The sequence below is a fragment of the Drosophila albomicans genome, chromosome 2L (genome assembly GCF_009650485.2).
Source record: "Drosophila albomicans strain 15112-1751.03 chromosome 2L, ASM965048v2, whole genome shotgun sequence".
NCBI classification, from domain to species: domain Eukaryota; kingdom Metazoa; phylum Arthropoda; class Insecta; order Diptera; family Drosophilidae; genus Drosophila; species Drosophila albomicans.
The window spans coordinates 20,315,081-20,331,747 of NC_047628.2; the positions used below are offsets into that span (position 1 = coordinate 20,315,081).

Consider the following 16,667-nt stretch of genomic DNA (forward strand, 5'->3'; position numbering starts at 1 on the left):
ATGACGACAAGACAAGAGAAGACAAGAGAAGACAAGAGAATACAAGACAGGACAGGACGACCCAGAGGCAACAGAGGCAACCCGGTAAGTAAGTAAGTTTTAATTACTGTTTGACAAATATTTAACATGACAGCAGAGGCAATGAAGGAAGGGATAGGGAGGGTAGACTTACGCACAATTAAGCAGATTTTTGCCGCTTGTAAGGCAAATGAAATCACAGCAGGCAAAAGGATTGACTGAACGAATTGTGAGCTCTGGTTGTGGCATGGGGTTGGCTCCTTTTGGGGTGGCCTTCGCTTTCTGTGCGTGTGTGTGTGTGTGTGTGTGTGTGTGTGTGTGTGTGTGTCTGTGTCTGTGTTACCCTGTAACAACATCATTTTGCGCCGTATAATGTCATAAATGTCTGTTAACAAAACAACAGACGTCACACAGCCGCAGAAAGAGACAAAGACCAACCGAGCGAGCGAAGGAGAGAGAGACAGAGAGAGAGAATGCGAGACTCTGTCAAACATTATTACATTATTTGCCTTTTGCTGAAATTGAAACCAACCCTGCCCAACTCTCAAGCTCTTCACTCCACACACACAGCAAACTCTAGTCAAATTTTCAGTTTTGTTTTTTTTTTGGTTTTATTTGACTTGGCTACTGGTGGCGTTGGTTGCGTTGCCTTCTTGTGTTACAGGCACACAACCCCGGACCCGGAGATTAATTGCGACTGGCAAAGGAGACAGGAGGCAACAACATGATGGCTTTGTCTATTGAGTGCCCTGATGGCAATTATTAAATTTTCATTACATCCCCTAATCAGCTTTTCTGCATATTGATTCGTGTAAACAGGACTTGTCCTCGGTCCTCTTCGGTCTTTGGTCTGTGCGTGCCACATTTGCCTCAACTTGTATTTACATTTGCCACACAACACTGAGATTGCATTGGCAAGCGAATTGTTTAAGCAGGTGTTGAAGTAGTCATATATCCAACTGGGCAGCACACTCAACTCGAACTCGAACTCAACATCGAACTCGAGGCCTGAGGGGTCTATGCAAATACGCAGAAGTGCATCAGAAGAGCTGGACAAGAGCTTAATGCCAAAGTCTGCTTGGGAACAGCATGAACTTTAAACAGACAGCGAGAGACAGAGACAGAGGCAGAGACGGAGAGAGTGAGAGAAGAGATTCCATGAATTCAAGAAGCTTCAAACTGCGATCAATGGCAAATGCATTGCGCTATGCCAATTAGGGTCGCATCTCTTTGCCGGGGATCCCTCGTAACTTGGCCAGCGGACTTCTGCTTCTGTGTGTGTGCTGCCAATTTGTGCTGACATTTCAAATCAATAAAGTGGCACATTGCAACTGCTCAACTGCTCAGGTAACAAAGACAACACACAACACACACAAGGAGCGAACTGAGGAGCAGCTAGCTCATCATAGCCAAATGGCTCCCGGTAAATAAGCCGATTAATTGTAATCAAACGGGCCTAGTAGAAAGTGGACAATGGACAGTGGACAATGGACAAAAGCCAGTCTAATGGTTTGCGTCTCTATCGATTTGTCTGGCTCATCGTCAACCCGGCTGGGTCAATGTATGTATGAGAGAAACTGAAACACTTTCTACCCCAATGCGACATAAGCAGAATTGCAACAAAATTAACAAGGAATCAAGTTCCCATTTGAGTGTTGTGCTATAAAAAAAAGAATAAAACGAACAATTGCAAGCAGGACTAGGGTGAAACAATTGCAACTGGAGATGGCTCAACTGCTGTTAAAAAATTAAGTTGGGAGTCGGTTGCTTTTCTAATGACAAATAATAACCAAGCGTTGCCGTGTGGCATGAAGAACTCCCCCTTTTTTTGTTGTTTTGTGGTCATCGCTGACGTTGCCTTTGGCTGTGGGCTGGCAAATGAATGTGAAGTGTAAGTAAAATTTACGTGGCAGCCGCCGCAGTGCTGCTAATAATCATAAAAAACCAACAACGCCGCCGACTCGCACATTTTTTGACAACTGGCTGAAGCCATCGAGTAAACAACCTGCTCAGTCTTTTAGTCTTTCAAGCGATCCTTGCAATAAAAATGCAAACGGTTTTTAGCTGACAGCCGCAAAAAGCCCGGCAAGTATAAATAATTGTAGTTTATTGTTGAAACTCGCCTCTGGGGCATGCAACAACAGACTGAATGAATGAAGCGTTGCTTTCGCAGTTGCTGCTGTTGCATACTTCGAGTACTCGCTTTTAGGGTGGTCTTCTGCTGAGAATCTTTTGCACAGTTTTCACAATTATTTATTTGATTCTGAGGCAGATTGATCTGTCTCAAATGTAAACAATTATAAGTGCATAAGCATTAAAGTGTATAAATGTTTGGCAAACATCCGCGAAAATTAATTGGAAGCAAGTCTTTTTCTCATGAATTCGCAAATAAGCTAAAGACAACAGCAATTGTTATAGAAACAAAGAAATAATAAGAATTCTTAAAAATAGATTTTATATTGCCAATAAATTAAAGTCTAGACTCTAGTGTGATGCAGAGTTTGCGATGATTTATATTTAACTCACTAAATTAATACTAAAAATTAATGTACGATGTTTCCAAGGCTTTTTTCGGTATGTAAAAATAGCAAGTGGAATTATTTGTAAACATTAAATTGGAATCTATTCTAATCTTGTTTGCTCTCAACGATTTGTTTTCAAGTAACCTTTAGCATGAATAAATATAATTTTAAAACTCTTCAAGTGCTCATAAAAACTTTACTACTGCAAGTAAGAAAGTAGAGTGGGCACGACTGTGAGATACGCGCTACTAATTTTCAATGAAAGCAAAACATTATTATTCTTAAAATATATCGAATATACCAAAGGCTATATTTGGTATATCGGTATACCATTATATACCTTTGAGTGCCAAATATACTATTGCCAACCATAGCAATTAAGAATCGACTACAACAGCAAATATATATGTATACATTATGAGATCGGAAAAGTTTCCTTATGCATGTTACATATGCATATTTCATATATGCACAAAAGTGTAACGCCCTTCTACATTATTGCTAGCGGGTATAATAAAATGAATTATTTACGTTTTAGATTCGAATTAAAAATATAGTTAAAGGAAAGTGTTTCGCAAGTTAAATCTTGGGCATTAAATCTTGTTTTTTATGGCTGCAAAGGTCGCAAGTGATTAGCAGGGTCAAGACAGCAGAAGATAGATGAGCAAGCGAGGGAGCTGAGGCTGAAGATACACATGTAAATATATAACTTGTTGTAATTGCAGAGTAAAAGTTGATTTGTGGATGGCTCAATCTGTAGCAGTTACAGCAACAACATCAAGTCAATGACAATTGGCCTCCGCCTCAGTAGAATGTCATAAAAAATGCATTCGATGTCTCCCCCAAGCCAGCCTCGATTCGACTGCTTTTAATAGGACAAAAGAATTTGACGAGCTGTAAGTTGAGCATCTTCATCATTCAATTGATGGTAAGATTTCACTTGTGGCATGCCGTCCAATTAAGTGAACAGTTTGTATACAAATGCAATAGCTGTTGAATTACTCACTAAGGGCTATCCAGTCCGCCTCCTCCTCCTCCGCCTGCACCAGCAGTTGCCACGCCTCCTGCGACGCCAGTTTGAAGCATAGTGCTGCCATAGCCTCCGACGCCAACGCCACCTGGCATTCCGCTCGACATTCCCTGCATGCCCTGCAATCCTTTGCTGTTCACAATGATGCCCAGATTGGCCAATCCAGCCAATGCATGTCCATGCGAGTGTCCGCCACCTTGTCCTTGTCCTCCTTGCATGCCCATGCCGTGGCCCACATTGTGCCCGACGCCATGTGGCATCCCATGTCCCACCATGCCGTGTCCCATGCCATGTCCCATGCCCATGCCGATGCCCAGGCCGTGACCCATGCCATTGCCAGCTGCTGGAGCGCTCGCCGTGCTGCTGCCCAGGCCCGCCAGGCCGCCCAATTGATTGATCATCGCTCCGCCGCCGACGCCGCCGCCGCCAGCAACTCCTCCGCCTGCTGCTCCTGGTCCAACTCCAACACCTGCTCCCAGTTGGCCAGTGCTGGTGAGGAGCGTGTTAAGCAACGTGCTGTTCAAGCTTGGATTGCTGTTGTGCAGTTGCTGTTGCTGATGCGGATGCTGATGTTGTTGCTGCTGCTGCTGCTGGTTGTTGTTGTTGATGTTGCTGCTGTGCTGCTGCTGTTGCACACTTGGATCACTCTCGATGCTCGGCAGCAACAGCTGCTGCTCCTGGCAGCGTCCCAGCCGACAGAGCAACTGCAGCAGCAGCAAAGCATTCACAAATATCGTTTGCATAATGTTATTTTTATTTTCTTATTTATCAGTTTAGAGCGGAGATTTTTCTAAATGCTTTTCTTTTTTGTTTTTATTTTGGTTGCTGCTAAAGTCTATTTTTTTGGCGTAATTTGTTGTTGTAAGTACTCGTACTTTGTAGTTAATAAATTACTAAATGCTAAGTTCTAATTAATTAAATATTTATTTATTTATATGTATATGCTCGAAAGTTATTTAATTATTATTATTATTATTATTAATTACTGGGGACTGTTTTGGCGTATCAAAAAATTTACTTGTAAATGCTTTATTGAGATTATGTATGATTTGATAATCGCGTTATATATTTCGATTTATATATTTGTTTTGTGTGTGTTGAATTTAGATCTTTTCCAATTGGTTTTCTTGGTTTTCTTTTATTTTCCTGAACTTATTTGGACTGCTTAATACTTTTCGTTTGATTTGCGCGCATTTATTATTCTTGGCTTCTACATTTTGTTTTTTCCAAAAATATTTCTTTGCATTCAAAACTTTTTCATCAAATTTTCACGTGAGCACTTCAAACGCTTTTCTCTTGTTTTCCTTTTATATTTTTTGTTGTTTCTTTTCACTTTATCGAATGTTGATTTATTTGGTTTAAAACAGCAGCCGCCGTCGCCTCCTGGCCAATCCAGTTGGCTTCCTGGAAACGTTTAGAGCTCCTGAGTTGCCGCTGTTGTTGTTGCTGCTGTTGCTGCTGCTGAGGGCGCAACATCAAAAGGCCAACGATTCCAGACACCAGATACTCGACGGACTTGTGCTTGTAGATATATCCACTGATCGAGCGCAACGAAACCCGTTTGAACAGACGACGCGCCGCGTCCGCCTCAATGTCTCACGCCGATCCATCCATCTAAACAGGCTTAAAGGTTCCCCTCGTTTGCTCTTATTGTTCTAGTTGTTGGTGTTGCAGTTGTTGTTCGCTTTTCAGGCAGATAAAAAGAGCGCCGACTGCGTCTTTAATATGAGTAACAAAAAACGTCGATTTCAACGGGGGCCGGCCGGCCGGCCACGTATCATAAGCGCCTTTGACTTGGGGATCGAACGCGCGACGGATTCGATCTCGACCAGGAAATAAACCAGAAGTAAAACGTTTCCGATTTCAGGGGCAGCACGACAAAAAATTCACGCGAACTTCTGAGGAGAATTCGGTCTTCGTATCTTCGAAGTTTTTTTGGTGTAACTCACAAAATTGCGAATGCGCTTTCAAATGCGTTTTTTGTTTTGAGTGTGCGGCACACACGTGCGTTCCACAGCTCGTTCGGAACTCGACTGACGACTGCGACGATTGCGGCAGCAGCAGGCGGCAGCAGCCTTCGTGTGCCTCGTGTGCGTTTCGTTCTCGTGTCTCGTGTATTTTTGTGCCTTGCGTTCGTTGCCTGCCTCTGATAGGCACATAATGTTTGGAGTTGTCGTTGCTGCTGTTGTTGTTGTTGTTGTTGCGCATGCTGAAGATATTTGCTGCTGCGCAGCTAGAGTCTGTGGTAGGCTGTCGGAGTCTCCTCTTGCGATACGCAAAAGATACAAATGTATCTGTGGCCAGCATGTTCATTAATAATCACGACAACTTGTCAATTGCTTGCATACTTTTGACATCCATTTGTCTAATCATTATTTATCAGCGCACATGCTCAACTGACACATTTAAAACAGCCAAATACACTAATATGCATACCAAATGATGCACTTCAAAGTGAGATTAATGTGGATGAGTTTGCAGTTTGATTTGTATGTGTTTAATTATGCAATTTGTGCTTTATTTATTTATACCATTTAATCTGCTGTGTTGAAATTTCAATCTTTCTTCCACCTTATTTTGTGGCTAATTTGTATTTTTATCTAGGCGCGTAATTGTGGCTTTGGCTGCAGCTACTGCACATCCCTCGGATAGGCATTGCCTATGTTTATCCATAGATAAACGCATAGCTGTTGTTTGCTTGGTTTATCCACCCATCCGTCCATCCATCCATCAGTCACTCAATCTCTGTGTTGCTTACACACATTTCTCTTTGGGCAAACCCCATCACAGTCCAAGTCTAAGTATTGCCAACAACTACTTTTAAACTTGTTGTCAGCGAGGCTCTACTATATGCTATTTACCTTTTGTTTTCTCTCTCTCTCTCTCTCTCTCTTCTGCGTCAACAGCATTCCCATTTCCCATACCCAAAAGGGCAAGGCACTCTACACTCTGCACTCTTCTCTAGAGGTTGGACATGGGATGTGTTTTATGGGACTGCAAATGAGGCAAAAATTGCAGTTACAACTTTTGACCCAAAACCGTAAGCGCATTCCGTATGCCAGTCAATATTTGCTCAAGGTAATTACAAAAACAACAAGCAAGAAGAAGCACTTGTAGTAGAGGAAGAGCTATAAGAAGCAGAAGTAGAAGAGGAGATAGAGATAGAGATGGATGAGGCAGAAATCATAGTCGCGTCGTTCGTCGATCATTCGGCTTGTTTATTTGTCCAAACATTTGTCAATTTCATTGAGCTCTGACCAGGCACATTTCCTCATGGCCCGATCATCATCATCATCATCACATGCTGACTGAAGCGTCGGCAAACGCTTTGATCGACAGCGTCGACTGCGACGTTTCAGTTTGGGTTCAATTAAGATTCACTTTAACATTGATATCACATGTGTATAGAAGAAGTCTAGTGCGATTACGCTTGCTACTCAGATACATTTTGTACTCGCACTCAAAACACGACATGATTGTGCGTTCTCTGGCGTTTATCTAATTTACTTTTACTTACACTCAATGCCTCCCTCGAGCACTACACGAAAATGTCGACTGCTGGGCGCCCCGCTGATAACTATCCAACAAAAAGATGGAATGGGTAGACTCAAAGACTTCTTTTAGTCAGCTTTTATTGGCTTGACAATGAGCCCGTGTCTTTCTCTCTCTCTCTATCTCACTCTTTCACACACATCTCTCACTCTCTCTCTTTGCTTTTGAAGGTGAATTGTGAATGCTCCTCAAGTGTTTTCTTTTTACTTAAGCGCACTTTCAAAGCTCTGCCCTGAGGCCACATACGATTGTGATTGCGGCCTAATGATTTTCAATGAGCTCAAAGCTTAAACCGCTGATAGGGAAATTAAATGAAGTATGATCATAATGCCTGTGTTTGTGTTTCTTATTGTGGTTGTGGTTGACTCAAGTGCCAATAGCTCAATGAGCAGATAAGCACCTAAACACATCATCTTCGTCTTCATCTTGGCATCTTCAGTGTGCCCCGCAGCTCGTTTATTTTTATAGTTTTCCTGCCGTTTAACGATTGTTCACATCTATGTCAGCCGAATAATATGCTTAAACCTGATGATCTCTAATACTTTGACATGATTCCAAAATAGATACAACATCTGTATCGAGTGCCAAGTTGCACTCGAGATACTTTTAACAACTTAACAATCAGTTTTTAGTGGTTTCTCTTTTAAAAATGTATTTACATTATTTGAGCTATTTATTGCATACTTTATGGTGCAAAAGCAGAAGAACTAAGATAGAAAATTGATAAGCCTAATAATGACAATATATACCAAGATTATTATATAAAAAATAAGCTATAATAACAAACTAATTTTGCATTAAACACTAGCCATACATTTCAATTAAATCCTCAACAAAAGCAAAACAATGTGATATAATCAATTAAATATACTAAAACACTATATCAAAAAAATGCTGAAATATACCATAATAAATATTTGGTATTTTTATATAACAAGTGCTGACAAGCAAAACTTTACGGTATAACACTATGAATATACTGAATTAATATGGCGAAAAATACTAAAATATACCGAATGTAGCATATCACAACAATTTTCTCTAAGATTTAGGTGTTCACATGGTCAAACAGATGGACAGATAAACATGTCTATATCATCTTCTTTACATCTAAAATAAATATTTCATAAATAATCTTTTGCACAAAATTAGCTTATTTTAAACATTGGCATTCATTTTTAAAATATTGTTCGTTTTAAATTTTGTCCCCTATTTCAAAAGTCACCCTTTTGTCTAAACTGCCCCGAAGTAAATGCAACTGCAATTATGAAAATGCCTGCGCAACCTTTATAAGCTCGACGTCGATTACCGAATGTTAAATGTAGCGTAAAATTGCAATGTCCAAAATGTTGTCATGCTAATCACGCCTTGACAACTGCTCAAACTGCCCTCTCAAACCCCGAAAAACAGAACAGATCGCTTCAGTTCAATGTGGTTCTAATGCGTCAATGGCATGCCAGCGACCGTTTAACTCTACCTAACTTTTCAATTTTTTTTTGGCTAATTGTCGCCAACTGTCGAGTGGCCTTTGAAGTGGCCAACGTTTGCTTCCCCGCCCCTTCAAGTTCTCCTCTGCGCACTCCAAATGTGTCCACTTGAATTGGAAATTTGAAAATGTTGTAGCACATTTCCTGTTTGCTGTCGAAAGTAGCAGAAGAAAAAGTTTTCTTTGCGTATTGTTTATGAAAAGGCAATGTTTTTGGTTAAAAAACTGAGAGATGCGAGAGATGCTAAAGAAAAGCAACACAAATCAAACACTGGCCAAGTCTAAACATTTTTACAGACACCTGTCACTAATGACGTCTTGTTTTGCTGTCGGCTGTCGGTTCTCAAAATGCTCTATAGAACTAAGAAGCAAAGGAGTATGCTCAACTTGGAAGTGAGTAGAGAATAGATGTTGATAAGTTACTCTAAATCTTTTACAGAGTATCAACGTCTCCTCCAATTTACTTTATTACCTGTTGTTTTGCTTGCTGTCTTACTCAGTTTGCTGGCCTGAATCGCTCAATCATGTGAAGTGGTCAACATCTATTCTTAGTTCTTAATTGGCGACTAGGCGCCTCCTGATGTTCCCATTATGATGCGTTCCGCTTTCAATGCTCCCGATGCTGCTACCGATGCTGCCATCTTTTAATTTATATAGTTTATGTATAGATATTCATGATTACACGAAACGCGCGCGCAGTCACATCAAAGCAGAAGGAGCCACATTAATGCCTGCGACCAACTTCAAAGGGGCTCCATTGGCGACGGCTTCCTCCCGAGTACGCCCAGGTACGATAATACATCCGACTACTGAATGCTGAATAGAGTGAATAGTGAGTACTGAGTACTGAGTGAATAGTTGTTCTATGCCACACACGTTGTGAGGCAAGTACTGATGCTGCTTCTGCTGCCGCTTGTTGCGGGTCGTCGCGTTGCGTGCGACATTAACTTCAGTTCCTGATGCCGTTCTGTTCAGTTCAGTTAAGTTTTTTTTGCTCTCGAAATTAATTTCATAGCCAATTGCTTTGTGCGCCATAAAATGCCATTAAATGGCCGGCAGGTTCTTTCTTCTATACACCACAATCATTTCATCCACGTCTTCTTCATCTTTTTGTAATATTTGTTTTGTTGGTTTCTTTCCTCTCGGCGTTTTTATGGCCCTGGCTCAATTGGGAACGTCGACGATGGCGAAGAAGAAGAAGAATTTTTAAGGCACTCGCTGCAATTAGTGCGTCATTTATATTTTGCAATTCAAAAACTATGTGGGAACACAACTATGGGCTCTGGCAGCTTCCTGCTCCGGCTCCCGCTCTCTCTCTGTACTTTAATACCAACTCCAATATCAATTCCAATTTCAAATTCCCATCTCCCATTCCCTTCTCCGCATCTGCATCTCTGCATCTACAATAAGCCCGCATCGCTGCGACGGCTGCTGTCAAACTTATGACAAGTTATGAGCGGCAGCAGCATAAACAAAACACATTCAATCCCACTCATCATTCGGGGCATATGAAAATGATCTTCTACTGCGGCAGCAGCAGCTTAATTGTGCCACAATTCTGTGGCAAGCACAACGGGGGTCATAACTCGCATAGCTCTCTTTAGCTGTGCAATGTCTGCTAAGCAGCCGATAAGCCGCGAAGCACTTTAAGCTGCTTATGAACGTTGGCTGGCTGCAAGTTAATGCGCAAGGATTTTCACCTGCAAAACACTTTCGATTCGGGAGAAAGTTCAACTCGATGCCAGAGACTAGACTTAATGCCACCAAAAGGGTTTCAATAGTCTAATTTCAAAATTACAATTTCTTTCTTGGCCAGGCGTTAGACAACCCGAAAAGTATGCTACAGGAAGTGCTTAGATTTGGCGAGTTTACTTTGCACGCAAACAACATCAAAGCAATTCAATAAACGCAAACATTTCTTAAAGCCTTCCCCTCAGGGTTTACCGTTTGTGTGTGTGTCCCGTTCCTAAGGTCAGCTTGTTTATGCGCCAAATATCCATAAATAGTTTTACGCTTTTACGAGTGCGTCGGCAAGGATAAGGACACGGACACGGACACGGATACGGACACGGCATGTGTATGAGGATAAAGCAGGCACAGGTCCACTTAAGGTAGCAGCAGTGGAATGGCAGCTAGACACATTTGGCTAAAACTTTTGGCTCCTTTCAACACTTAGCGATTGCGAGTGCGAGTGTATATCGACGAGCTCTGGGAACAAAGGGAACCAACAAAGGCGCCTGCCATCTCGAGAGTACTCGCACAGTTAGCAATTTAATCAGCCCCGCGCCGATGGCTGAGTGTGGCCGGGTGGGGTGGAGGGGAGTTTTGCTGGGCAGGAGCACGGCTGCCAATGATGTTGTCAAATGGCTGCGCCTCTCCCACCTCTGAACACTCCTCTGGAGTCCACCCAAAACAGTTTGTGTGTTTAATGTGGCGCAAGCGAAAAATTTGCTCAGCTATACTTTTGCCTCATTGCCCGACGCCAACAGAATTTGTAATGCGTCCTATAATATTGTTTAAATGTTGTTGATTTTTGATTCAATTAAAGCGGATTTCAAGTATCACAGGCTACGCTTAATTAGCACTGCTTTACGAACCCAAACTGAACAACAACAAGCGAATCGTCGTGGCCTGCGGGGAAATGTGAAACAAAAAACCGAGTTGAGAGCCAGCAGGCGCGTGCAACACTCAATTAATAAGGGTTTCGAAAAACGAGAGCAGTCATATTAGGGTCGATGGTTCAAAAAACAATAAGCCTCCATCAACAAATATTGGAAATAATTTCAAATCCACTTAAAAAGGCTTTAAGTATATTGATTGAAATGTGCCAAGAGGTTTAGTAGTTTTTCGCTGAAAAATTAGCCAATTAAAACTGATAGTAAAAATTATAAATTTTGTACCAAGTGGAATCATTCTTTTTAAATTAACGTGAATTACTGAAATAAATAATCGGTTGCATTCTTTCACACTGCAATTGGAAACCAATTGGAGTTTAAATCATGAAAATTGCAGCATACTTTTGAGCTGCGCATACAAATTAAGCAGCTGCTTTGATAACTGTATAGATGGCGCCAGCAATCTGAACAGAGTGTACAGGCAATGTTAACGGCAAAGGTTTGCGACTCTGCTAAGCTGTTGTATGTTAACGCTTCAATAACAGACCTGCTCCGCACTTAACAGATGTACAAGTGGTAGAAACGCCGCCACTAGATGGCGTTAAAATCATTTTTAATTTTGTGTAGTGTTTCTTGCTTGAAGAGCAAAATGAGAAATCTAAATTAAATACAATAAATAATATGGTAAGAAATTGAAATTTGAACACGCTTGAGAAAGTGCAAGTAAGTAAATACTACGCACAATTGGATAATTAAATATTTGCGCCACGACGACACTAACAAATGCAACAATGGAAATTTCTAGAAGTTTTGTATTGCTGCAAACAAATGTTGCAGGTCTCGGCAGTGCGTCGCAATTTCGTTGCCGCTCTGTTTCTATTCAACAATCTGTTCATGGCACCATCACCCATTTCAAGCGCACTTCGGACCACAACGCTAATAATGACGACGCTGCTGCTGATGATGATGATGACGATGACGATGAGGATGACTGAAGTTGAAGGATGCGTGCGCCATAATAAGCCAAGCCAAACCACAGCTATAGCTAAACCTACAGCTTGTATGTGTGTCCTTGTGGATGCTGCATGCAAAATGCGAAATGCCTGCAGGGTCTGCCAATGCAGCAAGCACAAAACTCATAGCCACAGCAGCAGCCACAGCCAATTCGGTTGGTGGCTTGTGGGAATGAGAGATGCAGAGATGGGAAGGGGGAGAGTGGGAGAGATCGGGTAGCAAGTGCAACGCTGACTGCGCCCCGGTACACTTGACGCAATCTTAATAACCATGAAGCAGCGTGGCTAATTAGCACAAAAAGCTTGGCAATAACCATGCTCAATGAGGCAGGGCACCAACTGGGAACTAAACAACAATGCTGCCTCGGCGAGGGCGTGCAACACGCGTCGTATGCTCAACGAGCAGCGAGAGCTGTGAGCAGTGAGCAGCCTGTACCCCTGTGTGTGTGTTGCCAGGGGGGTTGACGAGAGTGAGAGCGAGCTAGAGAGTGAGGGAGAGAGAGAGAGAGAGAGCGATAGCGATAGCGAGATGCCTGGCAATCTGCTGCACTTGAGCGCAACGGTCGCAGTACCCTCAACCACTCCCCTTACCCTTCCCCTTCCCCTTATTCCGCTCTATACTGCGCTGCGTGTTGATTTTTGGTTCTGCTTTCGGTTTACATATCAAAACAATTAGCTTTTTTTTTGCAGCGGGGCGGGGGGCGTGCGAGTCGGTTGCTGCTTAGAGTGCATTTTGTGCGTGGTTGCTGGTGATGTGTTGCCCCCAAGGCCACGCTCTGCCGCTCTGCTGATGAATTGTCCAGGTCGCTCGACTGTTCTCTGAATTTGTGTTTGCACAATCCAGCCGCAAGTTGCTCTCCAGCCTCCTTCCTCCCTCCTCTTCCCATGCTGACTGACATCTCCCCTCTACCAATTGTTGCTCAATTGTTTACGTGATGTTTCGCTTAAATTAGAAACAGTGGCAGTCAGTTTCTGTGAAGGGAAAGCTTGTTCACGTCCAGTTATTGTACATTGCGTATACGCCCGTTGAGCCTGCTGCTACTGCTGCTCTTTTCAACTAGAAAACAAGTGTAACTTTTAGCCAGTTTCACCCTTACACATGGTCTTCAATTGCTAACTGGCAACTGTGAGTCCTCTGGCCTCAAGCGTGTTGGCGTGCACTTCCCTTGGCCCATTAATTGGTGCACATATTGCCAATTAAGTTGTTCGTGAAAAACGGAAAATTAATTTGGATTTGCTTCAGTTTCAGCTACAGCTACAGCTACAGATTCGTATTCCGTATTCCGTATTCCGATTCGAATCCAGTGTTGTTGCTGCAATGGCAATGTTTGTTGGCACAACGTCGGGGGTCGAATGGCGGGGTCGAGATGCGGTAATTGAAAACTGGGCCCATTCCGGAGGCAGCGCCATAAATTTTCTGACAGCGACGCAGCAAAAGCAACGCAACGAAACGCTAATGGTAATGGCTGATTGGAAACTCGTTTCGAGCATTAACATAATCGCTTTAAAATTGAAACTGAAACTAAAATGCAGTTAACAACAACAACAACAGCAGCAACAAAAACCACAAGAAACGCACACACATTTGTTAAGCGATAGCGGACTATTGTTTTTGTTATTTCCCCTCACTGCTGCTGTTTTGTTTTTTTTTTCTTTTTGACCATATTCAAAACTGAAAGCTCAACGAGGGCAACTTTAAAAGTTGGAAAATCTATTTAGGCAAAAGATTCCTCTAAGATGGTAATTAATAACTTGTGAGGCGACCCTCGTTTGATTTCTGTTTTGCATTCATATTAACATATCAACATTTGTTAAATGACGTTTGACTTTTGTGTGACAACGCGATATTAATTCGAAGTGGTCCCTCGCTGGCTGCTCACTGGCTCATTGGCTGGCTGCCTCCGTTTTTGGCCAAGTAATTTATTTAAATAACTCAATTAAGCATAAAAAAACGCAACTGGTGGGCAACTCTTTGGAGCCCTGGAATTCCCAATGAAATGCCATGATATATGGCTAAATAACAATAACTGTCAACCAACATTTTTTAATTAGCAGCCGAAGCGCTCGATATGTTCGATATGAAAAATAATCGAATAAAATATGCAACTTAACTAAATAAATAAATACAACGAACGAAAACAAAGCCAAACACACAACACAACACTGAGAACTCACAAAAAAAAACAAAAAAAAACGGGGGAGAGGCCAATCGACAACGATGAAGATGACGACGCCTCAAGGTGTGTCCAAAGCAAAGGTTGTCGAAATAGAAACCAAGGAGAGCTTATCAACATATAGAACAAATTAGATACAACAATGATAATAATTAGGGTCATATGGTAAAGATACCAAGCACGGTCATTTCTGTCTGGCAATCAGATAAATAAGTTTTATTTTTTTGGAAATTATGCAAAAAGAAATGTGGAAGTAAAATGTAAAACATAAATCATTTGTAAATTTGTTGTTGAAGGGTTTAAATAGGCAAAAATAGTACAGAAATTTAAAATTGATAATCCAGCCATCTAGACATCTAGATAGAAGTAAAATAAAGTTTAATGTTGGAAATTATTTAAAAAGGAAGAGAAAACATAACTAATTTGTCGATTTCTATTAAATTACCAATTGTGAATTTGTTGGTAAGGAGTGAGAATAGGCAATAATAAATCTATTCGCTGATCTATTGATTTATTGAAGGGAATTGAAACGTCAGGAAAATATCATAAGACATATGACAAGCAGTGAAATAAAGTATCTTGTTGAAAATTATGCAAAATAAGTGAAAAACTAAACGTATGTAAAACATCAATAGTTGTCGATATTTGAATAAATGTAAAAATGAAATAGAAGGTAAAACATTAATAATTTGTCGAATTTTTAATTTGATGAATTCGAAAAGAAATGTATGAAAACAATAAATCTATTTGTTTATTTTGTAATTTTATGGAAGAAATTTAAAATATGGAAAGCCAAGAAATTGTAAGACTCCAATTCACTCCTTTGCTGATCTGTTGATTTATATGAAGGTAATTTAAAATTGAATGGAAACCTAAGCTATGTCATAAGACATCGAACATTAGCAGGGCATTAGCTGATTATATGTGGCCTAAGCCTTATTTGTTAAGCTCATTTTAAAGATATGCTAACGATTATGGTCTTAAGGTAATCGTCAGCTTCATAACATTTCGAGCAGAGTTTAAAAAATTGCTTATTAATATGAAATAAATGCTTTGGGCCACCAACGATAGACGATAAACGCGACTAAAAGTTTTTGGCATTTACATCTAATGAATATGCAAAAATTGTATCTACATACCGCGCAGTCAGCATTTGTTCGATTGAGATACACTCTCTCATATGTGTATGCATTTGTGTGGGCTCGTTAATATAAACGGTTTGCATATATTTTGTGGGCCTCTTGAGCTGCTTGGCTTCGACTTCGACTTCAGCTTCGACTTGGGCAAAGTGGGCACAAAATGAGCGTAGCTGTTGAAATAAAAACATTTGGCATTTTATTTGATTTCGGATTATTAAGTTGTATGCATTTCATTACCTGACTCTGACTCTGACTCTCGGGGGCAGTTTTATAGGGCCAAGAGATAGATACACAGAGAGAGAGAGACTCTGAAGTAGCCAGCAGCATTTTTGCTGTTGCTTTTGCTGACATTTTTGTGTTTTATGAATCAATTTGTGTGTTTTTATGACTTAATTTAGAGAAGTTGTTGTGAGTGCTTATGGATTTTTAATTAGAACTGAGGAATTCCAGAGTTACTGCAACGCTGCGAATGAGAAATTGCTTATTAAATTGGGGAAAACATTTCAAAATAAAAATTATTTAAAATGTTATAGCTTCATTAATATTCTTACTTCAATCTAACATCAATCGGAATTTCCAGGAATTTTTATTAATTTATTTAATATACATATATGAGAATTAGAAATTGTTTATTAAATTGGGGTAAACATTTAAAAATAAAATTGTTTAAAATGTCATCTTTTCCGTTCAAACCCCAACAGGAATTTCCAGCATTTATTTATTATATATTTTGATTTTTGCATATTTACGTCACCGAACTGAACTGAAGTGAACTTTAACAAACGTTTAGACGAGTGACTAGAGCATTGCCATTTGAGCTTAATTAAATTTATGGAGATTTTAGCTTGGCTGAAATATATTTTTTGTTGTTGTTGGTCTCCTCAAATTCCCACACACAGCGTTAAGAGGGGGATATCCAATGAGCAAGACATTGGAAATAAATATTAAATGAAGACGAAAAAAACGTTAGTTTAATCAAGTTATTAACTCGTGAAATATCAACACATATGAGAGAGTAGAGCCCAAAAAAAAAACGATTAAATTATAAATATTAAATGACATAGAAACGAAGAGGCAAAAGAGGAAAAACAAATCGACAGCAAATAAATATATGCGAT

General features: G+C 40.6%; 1 protein-coding gene across 3 annotated transcripts in view; it reads right to left on the reverse strand.

Annotated features, from left to right (window-relative positions):
• The window catches only part of LOC117563498 (protein Wnt-4), a 34,501-nt gene extending 18,841 nt beyond the window's left edge, over window positions 1-15,660 (reverse strand). For 2 of the 3 annotated variants that reach the window (XM_052003083.1, XM_034241866.2), the window contains exon 1: window positions 3,547-5,588. In XM_052003083.1, coding sequence (XP_051859043.1) covers window positions 3,547-4,313 — 767 coding nt within the window. In that variant the 5' untranslated portion in view covers window positions 4,314-5,588. Of the gene's footprint in view, window positions 1-3,546; window positions 5,589-15,549 lie in introns of those variants that run through there. The other variant, XM_052003084.1, reaches the window with a different exon arrangement.
• Window positions 15,661-16,667: the final 1,007 nt, after the last annotated feature.